The 19,508-nt window shown below is 38.0% G+C and overlaps 1 protein-coding gene across 1 annotated transcript; it reads left to right on the forward strand.

Moving 5' to 3' along the window:
* The first annotated feature begins 12,292 nt into the window (after positions 1 to 12,292).
* Positions 12,293 to 13,999, forward strand: LOC107770375 (uncharacterized). The gene is made up of 2 exons (XM_016589680.2): positions 12,293 to 13,222; positions 13,546 to 13,999. The coding sequence occupies exons 1-2, from the start codon at positions 12,509 to 12,511 to the stop codon at positions 13,660 to 13,662; spliced, it is 831 nt and encodes a 276-aa protein (XP_016445166.1). The 5' UTR covers positions 12,293 to 12,508; the 3' UTR covers positions 13,663 to 13,999.
* The last annotated feature ends 5,509 nt before the right edge of the window (positions 14,000 to 19,508 follow it).

Below are 19,508 nucleotides of genomic sequence, written 5' to 3' on the forward strand. Positions count from 1 at the left end.
TACGTTTGGCAACTTCGGTAAACAATTTGGGTTTTCACTGATGTACTTGAAAGGTAGAACTATTTTCAGAAATCATGTTTTTGTTGAGCATTTAATCGTTGAGTTACTTCTGGTATTACTTATTTTATGTTGTTACGAACTATTGTTGTTTATTGAAGTTGGACCCGACCTTGGTACAAGCTCGTCACTACTTTCAACCTAAGGTTATGTTTGTTACTTATTGAGTACATGGGGTCGGTTGTACTCATCCTATACTTCTGCACCTTACGTGCAGATGTTGGCTGTTGATGTTGTTGTGTTCATTGGGAGCTGGATCTGAAGATGTACCTGCACTCCGGTTGTAGATGCCTCTTGTTCATGGGAGCCTTAGATTCATAAAACTCTGTTTATGTACTTTTTAAACAGATGATGTATTTACTTCATACCAGCTTTGTATACTCTATTCCTAGAAGCTCATGATTTATACTACCAGTTCTTGAGGAATATATAAGATTAAGATTTTTCTTTACTTAAATTGCTTTAATAATTGTGATTTGAATTGGATAGATGATAATTGTCTTACCTAGCATGTTGGGTTAGGTTCCATCACGACCGGTTGGATTTTGGGTCATGACAAGGTGGTATCAGAGCCCTAGGTTCATAGGTTCTACAAGTCACGAGCAAGTGTCTAGTAGAGTTTTGCGGATCGGTATGATGACATCCATACCTATCTTCGAGAGGCTACATGACATTTAGGATATATACTTCTCATCTTTCCTTCCTTATCGTGCGTAATTGATTCAGCTTGAGGCATAACTCTTTGAATTCCTTCCACGCATTCGTATGCATACATGAGCGCTCGATATCAGCTGTGCATCGCCGTCTTGTGATTCTATGAACGAAGTTCGAGATGTGTATTATGTGTTTTGGTGATGTGCTAGTCTGGAGGACTTGAGGCCATGGTTGGACCATAGCTTAATCTCGGTAGCCTCAGTTGTAATTGTACATTTGGACTCATATGTGCGGTAATGTCCCTAGAGTGGAATTTATGGCTCGGTGAGCAGTGGAATGACCTTGTGATGAGTATGATGTAACTACGGGATACGTTAAGACGATTTGAATGTGACGAGAAGCGTTTCCTTGAAGTATAAAGGAAGTCCATTGGGTGCTTGATTTTCGTTTTGATGTGGCGTACAATCTCGAGTGTGAATGTTTTGAAAGATCTTTCACGTTGTTAAATTTTGGGGCAAATTAAATTCTCGTGTCTGGTTAATGAGTTTGGACTCAGGAAGATTAAGTGATTTCATAGTAATTGTGGCTGCGAAAGGGTATAACAAGATGTCAATTTGAGACTAAGCAAGTAGGTTATCTCCTGCGGAGTAATCTACATAGGTGTGTTCCTTATGATGTGAAAAAAGAGTTTCTTTTCTGCCAGCGTGGCGTATGTGTTGAGACTTGAATTTGAATCTGGTTGAGAAAGTTGACTTGAGTGTTAAGGGAATTGATGCGAGCTTAGCGGATGATTGAGGTATTTTTATGGTTGGTGTGGTATGAGCTTGAGAAGAATTTTCATTGAACTGACTGCGGTATTAAGGCAGCAATAGAGTATGGGTATTGTGAGTTATCGAGTGTTTTAATCTATGGCTTTGAGCTAAGTGGGGGATCCTGCTATTGACAATTCAATTTCATGGTTATATGTAAAGGTTTAGTTTCGGGTTGAGGCATACTTGTGGGTTAGTTATGACTTGCAGATGTGGAGTTAGAGAATGACTCGAGTAAGGAAATTTATGGATACGGGTTATATTGTGCTTTATGAGTATATGAAAATCGTGGAATAAGTGAGTTGTTATTTATGAATGATGTAGTACGCACAGAGTATGAGTTTGATAGGTGGTATTAAAGTAGAGTTACTTCTTTGATTGTTGTTGTGCTAATGGGGCACATGTCTTTTTGGCCCATTTGGGCGGTGTAATTTGGATTTGAACAAAGGGGAGACTATCGAGAAAGTTCTAATAGGTTTGAGGTATATATATAGCAATTGAGAATTTCTCCGGACTTGTGTATGGATAAAATCTGAGACTTGCATTTGATGGTGTCTGGACTTGTGGTTCCGTATGACTATGGATTCTACATTTTTGTATAAGGAAGGTAAGAAGAAAAATTTCAAATTCACATAAGGTATTTTCAGAGTGAATGTTACAGTTGTGGTATTTATGAAGGTACTTAAGAAGAATACAGTTGCTTATGGGTCGTAAGGTGTTGTGGTTCTATGCTAAGGTTTGTTGGGTGAGTTGTGGTTAAAGATCGTGGCGTTTTAGCAAGGAGAAATATCAATCTAAAGACAAATTCGGAAGGGACTCGGAGAAATAGGACAACTTGGTAGTAGGTTGGATCAGTATGGTAATGGATATGATCGGTTCATTGGGTGCTTATGATGTGGGGGATTTTCTACAGGTGCTTTGTGGCAATACTCTTGGGTTTGGCGACCTGTGTGGCTTGGTTGAGTTAGAGAGATTTAAATCTGATGGCTTGATTATGTGAAAATGAATTTCCAAGGCATTCTCAAGGATTTCTACCACGGTTTGAGATGGATATTTTCTACCGGTGTAAGGTAGTATGTTGAGTATTGTGATTTTCTACTGGATGGGATCAAATAAAAGGCTTCTAGCTGATCGGATATGTATTCTACTTGTGACTCCGAATGATTATGGGGTTCTCGTATGTTTCATATGATGGCATGATAGATGTGGTGTTGTGTGGGATTAAGGTTTGCGTGTGCCAGGTCACGATTTAGTTTTGAAAGGGAGGTCATAAATTCTTAGATGGCATGGACGATTTTCGATGTTTAGATGAATTCTATAGCTATTTGGTATTGCGTGAGCAGAGTGTACATTTCAGAAGGCGCACTATATTTTGAATTATGGTATGTCATAGGTATTGCGGCACTCTCCTGGTTGATCGATTGTTGATTTTAAGATGTTGCTATGTGACACGAAAGAATGGGTGAAGTATTCCTCGTGGAAAGATCGTGTATGAGAGATGTGTTAGACATTCGAGCTGTGAAAATGGAATAGTGATTTGATGGCTTGGGAACAACTCTTGGCACGTTCGAGAACGAACATATGTTTAAGTGAGGGAGAATGTAACGACCTGACCGGTCGTTTTGAGTATTACAGCCCCGTTCCCCCATTTACTACTCTATTTGTGCTTTATAACTGTATTATGACCTATCAGATTAGTTAATTCGGGTCCGGAAGGATTTTTGAATGAATCGAGACACTTAGTCTCATAATGAAAAACTTAAGTTGGAAAATTCGACAAGATGTTGACTATGTGTAAACAACCTCAGAATTGAATTCTGATGATTCCAATAGCTTCGTATGGTGATTTTGGACATAAGAGCGTGTCCGTAAAAATTATTTGGAGGTCCGTAGTAGAATTAGGCTTGAAATGGCGAAAGTTAAATGTTTTGGGAAGTTTGACCGGTGGTTGACTTTTCGATATTTGGGTCGAAATTCAATTCTGGGAATTGGAATATGTCTGTAATGTGAAATGTGACTTGTGTGCAAAATTGGAAGTCATTCCGGATTGATTTGATGTATTTCGGCACAAGATATAGAATTTGAAAGTTCAAGTTCATAGATTTTTTATTTGAGTTGCGATTCGTCGTTTTGATGTTATTTGATATGATTTGAGGCCTTGAGTAGGTCCGTGGTATGTTTTAGGACTTGTTGGTGTATTTGGTTGAGGTCCCGAGGGCCTCGGGTGCGTTTCGGATGGTTAACAGATCAAATTCGGACTTAAGGAAAATGCTGGAACTGCTGCCTCTAATGTGATCGCACCTGCGAGGGTCTTGGCCGCAGGTGCGATGCCGCAGGTGCGGAGGGGTTGGCCTAGATGCGGGATTGGGGCTGGCCTGGGGTCTTCGCAGGTGCGGCAATTTTTGCGCAAAAGCGCGATCGTAGATGCGGTCCTAGGCATCATAGAAGGGATCTGGGCTGGCCAAGCTATTCTCGCAGAAGCGAGTTGTTTTCTGCATAAGCGAGGGTCGCAGGTGCAACCTCTTGTATGCATCTGCGAAAGGGCTGGACAGAACCCTTTAAGTTCGAGGGTTCATGATTTTTTGCCATTTTCGGATTTTGGAGCTCGGTTTGGGCGATTTTGGAGAGGAACTTTTCCATACAACTTGGGGTAAGTGTTCTTAACTCCCTTGTGATTATATTCCATGAATCTATCTTCATCTTAGCAATTGGTTGATGAATTTAAAGTGGAAATTGGGGGTGTTGGCCTAAAGTGCATAATATGAATTTTTGAGTTTTGAACATCGATTTGGAGTTGGAATTGAGTGAAATTAGTATGGTTGAACATGTAATTGGATGGGTTGAACTTGTAATTGGAGTGTAATTTTAGATTTTATGGGAAAATATTAGTATTTTGATATGGAATTAATTCCTATAAATAGTATGGACTGAATCAAATTTATTGTGGCTAGATTCGAGCCGTTCAAGAGTTGATACGCGCAGAATGGGATTTCGGGAGCATTGTTTAGCTTGCTCGGCATTGGATTCGCCTTGTTCGAGGTAAGTAACTCTTCTAATCTTGGAGCTGAGGGTATGAATCCTGATTTTACGTGTTATGTATTTGGTGTTGAGGTGACACACATGTTAGGTGACGGGCGTGTGGGCGTGCACCGTGTTTACCGTGACAGTTATTTCTGTAGTACTGTGTAGTTATCTGAACTTGTCTGAAATCATGAAAATCTCTACGTACTAGAGTTATCAAAATGTGATTCATGCTATAAACTATGTTTAGACTACATGTTTATCCTGTTGGGACCCACCGAGGTCATTTCTGATGTTAAGTTATCTGCCTTCATTTCATTACATACTCAGTCATACGCACGCATTCATATGCATATCATATCTCAGTCTCTGTTGTTATTTATTGAAACATCATATCATTATTTTTGGGCTATTTTCATGACATTGTGAGCCCATGAGAGAGAGACTGGAGAGATTAATGACTGACTGAGGCCGATGGCCTGATTGATTCTGATATTGATACTGATTAACGATAGCGCTTGGGCTGAAGGAGCCCCTCCGGAGTCTGCACACACCCTCAGTGAGCGCGGTTGATATTATTGAGTGATAGATCTTCCCTAGACATGGATCTTGTCCGAAGTATTATATACCTGGAGATGGATTTTCTCCTCGGGCTGGATTGGCCCTACTTGGTACTGAGTGACTAATGATCAATGATGTATATGTTCTGGGATGGATCTTCCCTAGGCTGTATGGTCCATATACAGTACCGAGTGGTTGAGTATGAGTGTAAACCTGGAGATGAATCTTCTCCACAAGGCTGGATTGGCCTTCCTCGGTACTAGGTGACTTATAGTCAGTGATGTATATGTCCCGGGATGGATCTTCCCTGGGCCATATGGGCCATATACAGTATCGAGTGGTTGAGTATTCGAGAGTATGAGCATATGAGGCTGTCTGTATGGTGCATCATATACAACATTGCATTGATATGCACACATGACATACATGCATAGAGATGTATTTTCCTCATGATGTACGGTATCACTTCATTCATGATTTCTCACACGTGTTGACAGATGGGCATAGTGATGCATCTGTTTTACACTGGTTATCTGGAAAGAAAATAAAATATCTTATTTATTATTGAAAGGAGTTTTTTGGAAAAATTATTATTTTCAAACTTATTCATATTTTTGGTAACTTTGGTAAACAATTTGAGTTTTTATTGATGTACTTGAAAGGCAGGACTATTTTGAGAAATCATGTTTTTGTTGAGCATTTAATCGTTGAGTTACTTCTGGTATTACTTATTTTATGTTGCTATGAACTATTGTTGTTATTGAAGTTGGACCCGACCTTGGTACAAGCTCTTCACTGCTTTCAGCCTAAGGTTAAGTTTGTTACTTATTGAGTACATGGGGTCGGTTGTACTCATACTACACTTCTGCACCTTGCGTGCAGATGTTGTCTGCTGATGTTGCTGTGCTTGTTGGGAGCTGGATCTGAAGATGTACCTGCGCTCCGATTTTAGCTGCCTCTTGTTCATGGTAGCCTTAGATTCATAAAACTATGTTTATGTACTTTTCAAACATATGATGTATTTACTTCATACCTGCTTTGTATACTCTATTCTTAGAAGCTCATGATTTGTACTACCAGTTCTTGGGGAATGTATAAGATTAAGATTTTTCTTTACTTAAATTGCTTTAATAATTGTGATTGAAATTGGATAGATGATAATTAGAAAACCACTGTCTAGAGGCATGCTTGAGGCTATATAGAGACTTCCTTATCTTGCAAACCAATGGATAAGAGGAAGAGGAAGAAGTAGAAGAAAGCTGCAAACTAGGAGGGATCTTCATATAAACTTCTTCATGAAGATCACTATGTAAAAAGGCATTGTTGACATCTAGTTGATAAACAATCCAATTCCTCAAAGCAGCAATGGTAAGGAGTCACTTAATGGTGGTGAATTTAACAACAGGGGAAAATGTCTCATTGTAATCAATGCCTTCTTTCTGAGTGTTACCCCTTATCACTAATCTGGCCTTGTACCTTTCAATGGAACCATCAGATATTTGTTTGATCTTGTAGACCTATTTACAAGGTATATGCTTCTTGTGAGAGGGAATGGGAACAATGTCCCAAGTGTGGTTTGCATCTAAAGCTTGGAATTTCTTTAACATGGCCTCCTACCAAACATGGTGAGTTGCAGCCTGTTGGTAAAACTGGGGCTCATTCATGTGCAAAACAAAGGAAGAGACCTTAGAAACTAGAGAAGCAGGAGCCTTGGGAGCAAGAGATGGACAAACATAATCCCTTAAATGCGGTAGAAGATTACTGATCCTGGAGGAATGTCTGATAGAGAGAGAAACAAAAAGAAATAAGGGATAACAAGTGGAGAAGGATAAGGAGAAGGAGGATCAGTGGTAAAGGGAGGAGAATTAGAAACAACAGGAGGAGATGGAATGGAAGGAGGATAAGTAGCAGAAGTGGGAGAAGATGAAAAGTTAGGTAAATCTACAAATGGAGTAGGAGAAGAAGTAAAAATTTGTGAAGGAGGAGATGAATAAGGAAATACATGCTCATGAAATACAACATCCCTATAATATAGGATATCATGGTTGGAAAGATTTAGTAACTTGTAACCTTTCTTGCCACAGGGATAGCCAAGAAAGATATAAGGCAATGCTCTTGTCTGAAACTTGTCTCTTCGAGATTTGGGTGTGGTGGCATAGCATAAACATCCAAAGGATCTAAGATGATCATAGTGAGGGGGATGGTCATGCAATTTTTCATAGGGGGATATGTTGTTCAGGACAGTGGAGGGAAATCTATTGATGAGGTATGTGGCTGTGAGAACACATTTATCCCAATACTTGGTAGGTAAATGTGATTGGAAAAGCAAAGCTCTAGAAGTTTCTAAGAGGTGTTTGTGCTTTCTTTCCAACACCATTTTGTTGAGGAGTGTGAGAGATGGTAGTGTGGTGTAGTATACCTTGAGCAAAGAAATATTTGGACTCAGAACTAGTTCCTAGTTCAAAAGCATTATCAGACCTGAAAGATTGAACTGAAGTGTGAAATTGAGTTTGAACCATAGAGGTGAAAGCTTTTTTAAAAAAAAAAGAGCATTGCTTTTAGAGGAGAGTAGGTGTGTCCAAGTTACCCTAGTGTAATCATCTACTAGAGTTAGAAAATACTTGAAACCATTATAAGTGGGGGTATGATAGGGGGCCCAAATATCAATGTGAACCAACTAAAAAGGGGCTGAAGAATGAATGGTACTGTCAGGGAAGGGGAGTCTCTACTATCTAGCCATGGGACAAACAGGACATATAAAAGGCTGTTTGGAAGAGATTTTATCAGAAATGAAAGGAATGAATTTCATCCTATTATAAGGCATATAACCCATTCTTTGATGCCAAAAATAGTCTGTTTTATTGATGTGAGTGTGTGGATTACAAGAGGGACTGAGGGGAATATGATCATTAACAGAAGTAGAACTAGAACATGTAAAAACAGTAGAATCAGAAACACTACATGGTGAAGGTAAAGCACAAAAAATATATTGAACATCATCAACAAGATGGAGGAAATACATCCCATTATCAGCTCTACCAATTTCCAGTGGCCTCTTCAGAGAAGGGCCCTGTAAAAAATATTTAGAAATGGTGAGAACTGTATAACAGTTAAACTCTAAAAGTAGATGGTAAATGGAAATTAGATTGAATTGGAAAGAGGGAACAAGAAGAACATTGCGAAGAATTATGTCAGATCTAAGGTGTAGAGAACCAGTGGAGACAACTTTCACTTTATAGCCATTTGGTAAAGTTTTCAAGTAAGGTCTAGCTAGTGGTGTTAAATTGTGATGATAAATTAGCTAGTGGTGTTAAATTGTGAATTAAGTGTTTGTGAGGGGTCATGTGATTAGTGGCCCCTGAGTCTAAGATCCAAGTGTCTATGGTGAATTGAGATGATGCACAATCATGAAAGTCCACAGAATTAACTATAGAACTACAGAATAAACCTGCAAAATTTGCATAAGCAGTGTTCTCTCCAGAAGACAGGTTATTGTTGTTGGCCCCATGGTACATATAAGATTGTTGTAGTAAACTCAGAAGGTGTTGATATTGTTCTTGAGTAAAACCATGAGAAAAATATCAGGAGTTGTGGAACCTTGGGGAGAAGCTGATGGAAGACCAGAGGAAGAAGCATCAACATGCACACAAGAGGCTGATCTTTTGTTCTTGTTGAACTTGAAATCAGGGGAAAATCCATGGAGCTTGCAATACTTTTTAATAGTGTGCCCAGGTTTCTTGCAATATTTGCAAGATATAGAATGATTAGGTCTCTTTGTCTCAAAGTAAATTCTCTGATTGAAAGACCTCTGACCATTGTTAGGTGCAGAAGAAGCGGAGAAAAAGGCAGATTCATCATAAAAAACCTGGAGAAAATGCTTTCTCTCTTTATTTTTCATCATGCTACAGAATAGAGTAGGCTTTACTGACAGCTGGGAGATGGGTCATCATAAGAATGATGCTCTTGACTGTGGAGTATGAATCATTTAGCCCAGCAAGGAACCAGAATAGTTTGAGTTCCTCTAGGAATTTAGGAAGGTCTCCACATGAGCAAACATGCACGACATAAGTTGTGTTCATCTCATCCCAAATACTGCGTAGTCTGGTGAAATATGAAGCTATGTGTGAGGTCCCTTGGGAGATAGAACCAATCTCCCTTTGGATTTGAATGAATTTTGACCCATTTGATTGACCATACCTCTCATTTATATCTAACCATATCTCTCTAGCAGTGTCACACCCTAAGACACTGGTAGCAATCTCTCTAGACAGAGAATTGGTGATCCAAGCACCATATCGTTACACCTTTCCCAATATGGGTAATAAGGAGAATCCTCAGTAGGTTTATCATGGCGGCCATTAATTAGCCCTAATTTGTTCTTGGCAGAAAGAGACACAAGCATGCTCTTCCTCCAAGCCACAAAACCAGTACCATCAAAAGAAGGGGAGACTAAATGAGTACCAGGACTGTCAGAAGGGTGCGCGTAGAAAGGATGTGAAAAATCTAAGGTGAAAGTTGAAAAACCCTCTGATGAATTAACTTCGTCAATAGCCATAAGAAAAACTCAATTTTAATACCACAGACACATAAATAAAAGGCTATAAGGCTAAGATTGATGAAAAAATACATGAAATTTAAGCTTGAGGAAGATAGTATCGGTTTTGCTTCAATTAGTCAAAATCAGCAGCAAAACTAAGAAATCCTCAGCTACTATTTCGTCATAGATGATAGCAGATACTTTGGAATTTCACCAGAGAACGAACGGAGTTTATTCACCCGCGCTGATACCATGTTAGAAGCTTAGAGTGAGCTCATGCAATGGGCTTCAATGGAGGAAACCCTAGCTGTACAGTAGAGAGAAAAAGGGAAAAGAATTATCGGAGAAAATACCTATTATCATTAATGAATCTCCTAACCTATTATTTCCGGAAATACAAGTATTTATACTTGTGTTACAATGTGGCTATATTTACAAAGGTAAAATGGCTAAAGAATATAAAAGCTATGTTGCTATATGTGTTTGTTATTATGTGGGCCGATGGAAGAGGAGGGGGCCTGGTCTGAAGGAGTCCGGAACTGAGGCCCAATCTGGTCAACAACATATAAAATATAATTAGAAAAAGTCTATCCAGCATAATTTCTTGAACAACTACTATTAAAATTTATTTTGAGTTTCAAAACTCAAACTCGAAATATTTATTAAAAATAAAGAGATCCTACTGGTATTTTAATCAATATATCTAAAAGTTAGCCTAGATATTACCGTGTCAAAGAAAAATGTAAGAGAAATGAAAAGGAAAGATAAAAGTTAGTAGTTCATCGAGACTTTTGTGTGTGTTATCACATTTTCATCTTCATGAAAATCCCTTTCACCTTCCAATCAATTGCTATAAGGTGGTCCAATGCACAGTAGCCATGCGTCATTGAACGATCTCTTTAGCCTTTGCTCCACGTTTATTAGCTGGCCACCTTTCACTTCATGTCCCTTTGCTAGCTCTTATCTTGTTATCTTGTAAGAAAGAAATATGCAACCATCTTGATTTGGACATGTTTGTAAGATGACATAAGGGATTCTAGCAGTTTATTTTGAGTGCGATGGGATTAATTTCAGATTTATTAATTAATTGTGAATGTCCATTATTGCTCCTAAAACTTTCTAAAAAAGATTATATACAATCAAGTAAGTAAGTAGCTTGCAAATAGCTAGAGCATGCAGTTTACAAGTAACTTGCAAGCAGTTCTGCAGGAAGCCGCTTGCTATTAGCTTAGGAGGAGTTCACTCATTAGTTTATGAACAGTTTCTGTTCTTCTATGAATAGGTAGCTACATCAATTTTTTTTTGTACATCAATAAAATCTCTCTCCCCCCAAATTCTTCTGCTGTATCTCTTAATTTGTATTTATTTTATTTTATAACACATACATTTTCTCTTTTATTTATTAATTACGAAGAGTATTGTTACTTCATTTATCTCAATTTATGTGATATATTTTGTTTAAATTTATTCTAAAAAATAATATTTTTTATGTTTAATTATACTTTTACCTTAAAATATTTATTTTATTTTTAATAAGATAATTTATAACTTACATGAGACTTATTTGGTATCACAAACTTCAAAGCGTCTCATCAAACAAGATCGCCTAAAATGAGATTGAGAGAGTATTTTCTATTAGCACAATTATCGAGTAATTCACCCACTAAAATTTAAGTCTGTGCAAATAAATCACCTAACATTTGTTAACTTAATTTTGGTCTCTCATAATTTTATATGTTTTATTCACTGGGATCCATAGGCCAAAATATCAATTTCTCTTTCATTTTTTGTTGAAACTTAAAAAGGAATAATATTACTCCATCTGTTTAAATTTGTCGGATATACTTTTTTTATTGATCCGTTTAAAAAATGATACAATTTTATATTTAAAAACAATTCAACTTTAAATTTTCTATTTTATCTTAATGGAAGTCATTATAGGCACACCAATGTTATGACCCACAACTTTTATCATTTATACTTTTAAGACCATAAATTTTAATTTTTATTTTTTAAATTTTGTACCGAGTCAGGCTATTTCATATAAAGAAATGGAAGGAGTATAAATTTAAATGAAGATAGGCAAGGGAACTCTTTGTATATAAATGTTGAGGCTTTAGGGAGTTAGAAAAATGGTCACCTTATTTCCTAGGGTATTTAAGGCAGCCAAAGTACCTAATAATGGACACTTGTATAGAGTTGAATCAGCTTCAACTTTCATTTGAGAGAGGGGGCTGGGTTTGGAGCCGAGAAGACTTGAAACTTTTTTTACTTTGTTCAAGAAAACTCCTGCAAGAAACTACATTTCTTTTTTCTTTTTTCCCTTAAATAAATAAGGAAAATGATAATTTTAAAATTTGCCATTTTGGAGGTGAAAACCACCTTATCTTCCTCTCGGAACATTAGACAAGAAGGAATTCAACTAAAGGACTTTGAGAGGCATTATTTTAGTCCAAAGTTGGTGAATACCATGGTTCAATTTTATCCAAAGTGACATTAAAGTAATCAAACTATAATAAAATAATTCACTTAAATATTGAAAAAATATCCAGTAGTCCAACTAAGGGAGGCTTGTGTCAATGGGGACCATCCCCTAGTTTGTCAAATTGCTTGAAGGATAAGCTTCCACCTACATGACCCCATCACAATCTTCAACAAATGCAAAGTTAAAGTCTCCATTCTCCATAGAGCCTTAACATCTCATATGGTTGAGTGGCAATTCCACACTAACTAAACTTCATGTGAAAAATTAGATTCTTGAATCCAATAATTCATCACCAAAAAAATTAGATCTCCATAACTAATAAGTTTTTGTTGCAACCCCACTATTCTTATTCCTACCTCTTTTCTTTTCACGTGAAAAACAGAAATGGATCTTGAAGAGTGGGAGGTTCTTCCTGAGGATGGGTTTCTTGAAATCCATGATGATGGTGGCAACAAGATTTTCTCAAGAAAATTTATTTCTGATTCCAATAGAGTTTTCCATGATTACTTTAGTTGTTCAACTCCAAATCCTTGTCAATTTGTCCACTCAACAGTGCACCCTAGAGTGCCAAAACAACTTATCCCACTCTCAATTCAACTAGAGCCAAGAATCCAGAAAACACAAGATGATGATCATGAGGTTTCTAAAGAAGTCATCACTACTCAAGTTCCTTTTGAGATCACCATTTCTGAAAAGATCAAACCTCCAGCAGCTATGATGGAAACAGAGCAAGATCAAGCACTGTCACAAGTTTTCTTCAAGAAAATGAAGGATACTGAAAGTAGACTTACAAAAGACATGAAAGTAGACTTACACAAGACCTTTGTGCCACAAATTGATCAGGAGTATCCTTTTCCATTTGAGGAGAATAGTGAAGTTATTGAAATTGACAAAGATATAGTGATCAAGAAAATGAAGATGGAAGCTGAGATAATTCATGAAGATAACAGAGGTGGATTAAACCTATTGACTGGGATTGGTGCTATCTGCTCATTTGGGGTTGCTGCTGCTGCTACCATTTGCATCATCTTCATTGGTAATCGCCAAAAACATAAGCAAAATCAGATGCTTCGGTTCCAGATCTTTTCTGATGATAAGGTGAGACAAAGTTTGACAGTCAATGTTGACAGAATTTGGTCCATATTATTTGCTCTTTAATCTTTTTGCACACCTTCAAAAAGATTTATAATAGAATATATCTTTAGAATGTCTCACTTAGTTAACGCTACACTAATTGAAACACTACATGTACGTTTGAGAAAAAATAACAATAAGTGCTCCTTGTTTTTTTTTTATATTTTTAAATGTCAAGTATTTTGGAACGAGTTTATTTTGCGAAATGGAAAATAATATAAAGATGAGGTGGTATATTAATTTTGATTGTTGATCTAATCTAAATAAGATGTTATGTGCGGTTGCAGAGGATGAAGCAAGTAGTTCACCACGCAAGCAAATTGAATGAAGCAATATCAGCAGTAAGAGGAGTTTCTATAAACAGAGCACAAATCACAGTTGGGGGATACTATGATGCTGTCTGAAGCAATAAATATCCAGTAATGACTTAATCAGCCTCCTGAGTCATTGTTATGTCCAAGTATTTTATAAATATAGGATCATTATAAATGCTGTGTAGATATATGTCGGATTTCCTATATTCCATGAGCTTAGTAAGGTCAGTTATTCTAAAAAAGAAAACAGGAGTTTGGTAATGTGTGATGTTTGGTTGTGTGTGTTGTACATGCAATTTACTTGTGGAGGCTAATCTAGGACTTGGAGGGTTCAATTTTTTTTTAATCGGTGGACCAATCTTTATTCATGAGAGGAAAGGATATGATACATTTGGGAAAGGGGGATTTAACACCTGATCCTTGGGCACAATCTCTGTGACTATATATGTCAAATAAGGCAGAAAACAAAGAAGACTCCTACTTAGACTAGTAGCTAAAAAAGCATCTCAAAATGTCTCACATCGAATTTCAGAAGCTTTAATTTGTCCGATTCTAAAAAAAAATCATTTCTCAGCAGCCCGCTTATTTGTAATGGTAATCCAGAACTATATGCAGGTGGATAAGAGTTGTGGTGGCTAGTCTATATCTGCAACTTTGTTCTCTTCCCTATACCAATGCTTAACCATCGCTTCTTTTTCGCTCACAATCTGCTTGACTTTGTCCTCGTTGATAGTAGACACTAACACCTTCAACCGCTATTTTAATCAATCCTCTTGTTATACAATAATGTAATCCCAAGAACATCTTGTAGTACAAAGGAGGAGGTTTGGTCCATTTAACCCTAAACCTAAGCAAAATGAGTATATATACCATGATAAAGGTTCCACTGCAATCTCTAGTTACTCCTCCTATCCCCACAAGATCTTTCTACAACTTCCATCACTGTTTAGCTTGTAGTACAAAGGAGGAGGTTTGGTCCATTTAACCCTTTTGCACATTCTGTGATAAATAGGTTGATCAATAATGTGTTGTAGCTTTTCTCATGTTGTTTTCACCTATAGCTGTTTAATTATACATAGAGTGATTAGTTGTAGATCTTTGGATAGAAGGGAGCTCAGATCCGTAGTTACTAGCATATCTCAGATTCCATCAGAGATTAGATCATGAAGCCTAGTGGTGTCTATTGGTGCCATAAATCCAGAAAAACTTGGCAAGAAAATTCTCAATTTGACAAGATTACGTTGATATCAAATGCACAAGAAAGGCAAGAAGGATATGTCTAATCAAACTAGTATTCCCTCCTGGAGATAACAATCTGGAGTGCCAACCTCTTACCCTTCTAGTTATTTGCTAATCATCATTTAGTATGCGATCCTTTGTCTTTCAACAAAAAATTGACAACTTAAATAATTAATTAGGAAGATTTATTGTTTCATTCCAGTCCATCCAGCAATACTGACACCCTAACTGTCGAAAGCACCAGGATCTAATAAGAAGCAACTCTTTGTCTTGTTTACTAACTGTCCAGATATAGCCTCATCGGCGGCCAAGATATTGATCTCTAATTTGATTGTTCTCTTCCTGCCACCGGAGAATATTATGAGGTCATTTGCAAATTCTAGATGATTCACCTGAGGCTCCCTTCTATTCATAGAGAAACTAGTAAAGTCTCCATAGTTATGTAAATTGTCCAACATTATAGACAGGTTCACAATACTGATAATACATAATGAAGGTGAGATGGAGTCTCTGTCTTAATTCATTTTTAGACTTAAAAAAACTATGCCTCTGCACATTAACAGTAGCATTGTACTAGTTACAAGAGGTGCTTATAGATTAACTCTACCCAATGCTCTGAAAAGCCTAGTTTCCTCATTATCTGATTAAGTCATTACTAGGCTACCCTGTCATATGCCTTGGCCCTATCAAGTTTTATGACTACATTGCTCCACTTCTATGATTTTTGAATGTCATTTAGAGAAAGTGCAAAGATTAATTGGTAAGATAGCAGCCCTCGATCGATTCATATCACGGTCATTGGAAACGGTGGCACAAACGAGTGGACACCGGAATGCCAAGAAGCATTAAAGGATTTGAAGAGCTATTTGACAAACCTACCATTGCTGGCCAAGACCTTAGAAGGTAAACATCTGTTGATCTACCTGGCAGTGTCCGAAGTTGCGGTAAGTACAGTACTAGTATGGGAAGATAAAAGTACAGAATCTCCAATATATTATGTCAGCAAAACATTGTTAGATACTGAAACCAGGTATCCTCACTTAATAAAATTAGCATTGGCAGTTAGAGTAGCTGGCCGAAAATTAAGACCTTACTTTCAGTGTCATCCTATTTCTGTTGTCACCACTTCCCCATTACGGAGTATCCTGCATAAGCCAAAACTCTCGGGACGACTTGCCAAATAGCAGTCGAGCTGAGTGCATATGACATTTCATATCAACCCCGTACTGCCATCAAGTTGCATGTCCTAGTGGACTTTGTCACTGATTTCAATATAGATATACTTTCCGAAGCGAAAAAAGAAGCGATAATAGCTTCTGGAACAATTCTGGGAACCTAGACCCTCTATAGAGATGACTCATCCAACGTGGAAAGGTAGACCTAACATCCTACTTATCATCCCAACTGGGGAAATGGTATAACAAGCTACTCCCTCCGTTTCAATTTATGTGAACTTGTTTGACTGGGCACGGAGTTTAAGAAAAAATAAAAACTTTTGAAATTTGTGGTCCTAAACAATTCAAAAAGGGACCCAGAGTATTTGTGTGGTTATAAACGCTTCTCATTAAGGGTAGAATTATAAGTTTAAGTAAAATTATTTCCAAATTTAAAAAGGAGTCATTCTTTTTGGAATGGACCAAAAAGGAAATAGGTTCACATAAAATGGAACGGAGGTAGTATAAAATACCATTCCATAACTAATAATGAAGCTGGATATGAGGATGTTGTTGTTGTTGCAGGAATCGACTAGCTCAGGGACTCGGGGCTGAACACATAAAGTAGAAGAGTGACTCTCAACTAGTAGTGAACCAAGTACATGGGACTTATGTAGCACGTGAAGCCCGCATGCAACAATACCTAGCCAAAGTTACATAACTCTTAGGTCAGTTCAAGTGAATGAAGGCAACCCAAATACCCCAAGAGAAAAAGAAGTTGATGCTCCAGACAATTTTGGATTTGTTGTCGGCGTTACCGAGTATGGGATCAGCCCTATTGTATATTTGTTTCACTCCTCCATCGATCAAACCAAAAATGAGGTAAACACAATCATTATAGTTTGGTATTGGCGTAATGATTTCATTAATTACTTGTAGAATAGGACCTTACCTGAACTCAAGATGGCTGCTCAACAACTTCGAATTTGGACATCATGATACTGACTCATCGATGGGGCCCTGTACCGAATGATGTTCGGTGGCCCGTTAGCCAAATGCCTAGAACCTGGAAACACATACTATGCAATGTGAGAAGTCCATGAAGGTCATTGTGGCAACCAATCCAAAGATAGATCACTTGTCCGAAAGCTAATAAGAGTCGAATATTATTAGCCTAAAATGGAACAAGACGCAACTAGCTTTGTCAAGAGATGTGAAAAGTGTAAACGATTCGCTCATTGATTGTATCAACCAGCCGAACCACTTCACTTGTTGCTCACCTCGTGGCCTTTCATGAAATGAGGAATGGACATAGTAGGTCCGCTACCACAGGCCCCAAGACAGGTAAAATATTTTCTTGTTTTTACTGATTAGTTATCAAATGGACTGAAGTAGGAGCGTTCGCACAAATCCGATAAATCGCATGCGATAATGGATCATAGTTTGTCGGGATCAAAATAACCAAATTCTTCGAAGAATGGCAGACCAAAAGGATCACTTCTACCTCGTACCACCCAGGAGCAAACGGATAGGCCGAATCCTCAAATAAGGTCTTGCTCAACAGCTTAAAGAAAAAATCTAGAAGAAGCTAAGAGAAGATGGCCAGAAGACCTGCATGGAGTAATATGGGCCTGTCGTACGACAATAAAGTCGAGCACAGGGGAGAACCCCTTTCTTTTTAGTGTACGTGTCTGAGGCCCTTATTCCAGTCGAGATAGGAGAATTAAGCTTAAGATTCACCCACGCTTCCGAAGAGTCAAACAACGAAGTTTTATGCGCAGCCTTGGACCTACTAGGAGGACAAAGAGAAATGGCTCTGATTCAAATAGCAACACAAAAAGCAAAGAATCGAGAAATATTACGACAAGAGGGCGGACCTTCTACATTTCAAAGTGGAGGATTATGTGCTGCGAAATTGTGTTCTCAGCATCCCATAAACCAAACATGGGAAAGCTTGGACCCAATTAGGAAGGACCTATCATATCGTCGAGATAAAAGGCAAAGGGTCATACAAACTCGAGAAAATGGATTATTGGCCCGTCAAGGCGATCTGGAATATGGCATATCTCAAAAGATTCTACTTCTGCAGACTACAACGGTTCTACTTCCTTCCCTATTCACACATTACAAATTCATTTTATTTTATTTTTACTAATAGGTTTATATGATAGGCAATAAGCACCGCTTCGAGTGATGACTATATTAACCCTTGGCAAAATTCTAGAACCATCATAGTTCCTAGCCAAGGTCGAAACATCTAACTAAAAGGGCTCTTGTTCATTCTTCATCTAAAAATTCTTCTACATCCTTTTACTTCCCTTGCACGAAAAGGACCATTGGTAGAGCAAGCCACGACAGGACCAAATACTTAGCTATATGCTGTAAAGAGGCAATACCAGTGCCTGAGCCTTTATTCTTCAAACTCGAACACTGGGGGAGACTACACCATATGGAACTACAGAAACGTAGAAGTACCTGGAAGACTGGAGTATAAATTGGAAGATCGGCGGATTTTAAAATCTCATAAGATCTTTAGATAAAGCCTCTCAAAAAAGCGTAATGGTCCATTCGATCCAGTAGAGGAAAATTTAGTTGTTTACTCAAAACTCATCTGATACGTTAAGTCAAAGAATGACTCAATAATATAATCAGGTTCACTACCCTATTCAAATGAATGAAAGTTAATTTCTTTTTAGAACTTATGTTCCGTTTCTACTTTACAAACATGCTTTTAGAACTTTATTTGAGACAAGATCTATCACTTCTCTGTGCCTAGAGAAATCACCTTCACTCACGCCAAACATACATAAATATATGGCCACTTTTATGCACAAACTGCTAAGTTACGACTAGCAATGATCGATTCAAAAAGCAATGAATCATAGAAAATTCTAAGTCTACGAGACAAAAAAAGTGAGAGGAAACACAAATAGAATATTTATATATGCAATCAGCATTAGACGAAAATATGGAAGGTACAACGAGGTTCATAAACACTATTTCATTCATATATTAAGGGGCCCGATATCGTGAAGTACATAAGAATGCCTAAGAGGAACTTTGGGACCCAAACTAGGGTCTAATACCAGGCCTCGAGGAGAGAAGTAGAAGGGGCATCCAAGATAAGCACCGGCCACAATAGGAAGAGCTGAAGACTCGGGGAGAAAGGCGACTTCCTCTTCCTCACCATCTTTATCCTCGAGATCATCTTCGTCCAAGTCAGTGCCGACTCCTTGCTTACCGGGGGAAGGAAGGCCAAATCGTCTCTGAATCTCCCTTGCCTCGCCCTCGAGTTGAGAAACCTTGCGAGATTTGTCCAATACCCTCGTATGTTCTTCGTGGAGGGCCAGCAAATGAGTCTCCAAAATTGCCTAGGCCCCGTCTAACATTATCCTTCTCTGCAAGGTTTCGAAGGCTTCTTGAAGAGTCACCTGATCGTTGTTGTTGGCCTGAGCCCTGGCCTCAACCGCCTCCAAATCGGACCTTATTCCCTGAACCTCAGCCTCCAATTAGGAACAATCTTCCCTCGGTCGTATCAATGCT

Source organism: Nicotiana tabacum, chromosome 4 (genome assembly GCF_000715075.1).
Source record: "Nicotiana tabacum cultivar K326 chromosome 4, ASM71507v2, whole genome shotgun sequence".
In the NCBI taxonomy this organism is placed as follows: Eukaryota; Viridiplantae; Streptophyta; class Magnoliopsida; order Solanales; family Solanaceae; genus Nicotiana; species Nicotiana tabacum.

Excerpts from the sequence above, each read along its gene's own strand:
- LOC107770375 (XM_016589680.2), top strand. The coding sequence starts at position 12,509 with ATGGATCTTGAAGAGTGGGAGGTTCTTCCTGAGGATGGGTTTCTTGAA. Across the intron at positions 13,223-13,545 it reads AGATCTTTTCTGATGATAAG|AGGATGAAGCAAGTAGTTCA; the intron begins GTGAGACAAAGT and ends GTGCGGTTGCAG.